The sequence below is a fragment of the Penaeus monodon genome, chromosome 32 (assembly GCF_015228065.2).
Source record: "Penaeus monodon isolate SGIC_2016 chromosome 32, NSTDA_Pmon_1, whole genome shotgun sequence".
NCBI lineage: Eukaryota > Metazoa > Arthropoda > Malacostraca > Decapoda > Penaeidae > Penaeus > Penaeus monodon.
In genome coordinates, this window is record NC_051417.1 from 7,075,000 (window position 1) to 7,075,566 (window position 567).

At 47.6% G+C, this 567-nt stretch overlaps 1 protein-coding gene across 1 annotated transcript in view; it reads left to right on the forward strand.

Annotated features, from left to right (window-relative positions):
- LOC119593262 overlaps nucleotides 1–567 on the forward strand; it is a 21,591-nt gene that overhangs the window by 19,431 nt on the left and 1,593 nt on the right. Inside the window, exon 5 of the mRNA XM_037942193.1 lies at nucleotides 374–507. Coding sequence (XP_037798121.1) covers nucleotides 374–507 — 134 coding nt within the window. The remainder of the gene's footprint in view (nucleotides 1–373; nucleotides 508–567) is intronic.

Consider the following 567-nt stretch of genomic DNA (forward strand, 5'->3'; position numbering starts at 1 on the left):
CGATTAAGGGGATAGAAAGACGATACAGAGGACAAGAGGGTGATAAGGAGAGTGAGAGGAAGATAAAAAGAATAAGAGGGGTTTTATGAGCTTCTGGTGGACGGGAAACGAGGGAGACGAGAAGGAAGTGGTCGTGTACTGTTACAAGTAGGATGTCTTTCAAGCCTAACGGAAAGAATAAAGAGAGATGAAAGGATGAGGAGAAATGTCATTGTTAGAAAGGCCGAGAAAAAGTTACATGAGAGAACTTTATTTTTAGATTCCTTCAACACACAGGCGAAGGACGTTGGATTACCAGCCGTCTAAAATCTAGAGAAATGCAAATAAAATCGACGCATTACTTTACGCACTTTTGACCTTTGTCTCTCCGCAGTGCCGCCCACGGGGTTGCCGGTGCTGCATGGCACTTCTGGCGTCGTTACAGAGGGTCAGTGGATAGCAGCTGAGTGCGATTCCGCCCCCGCCCTTCCCACGCCCTCCTTGGCCTTCTTCATCAACAAGACTCCTGTAAGGCGACGGATGGGAGGAGAGTGCATGTGTGTGCGAGATTAATTATTATGTGCCGGT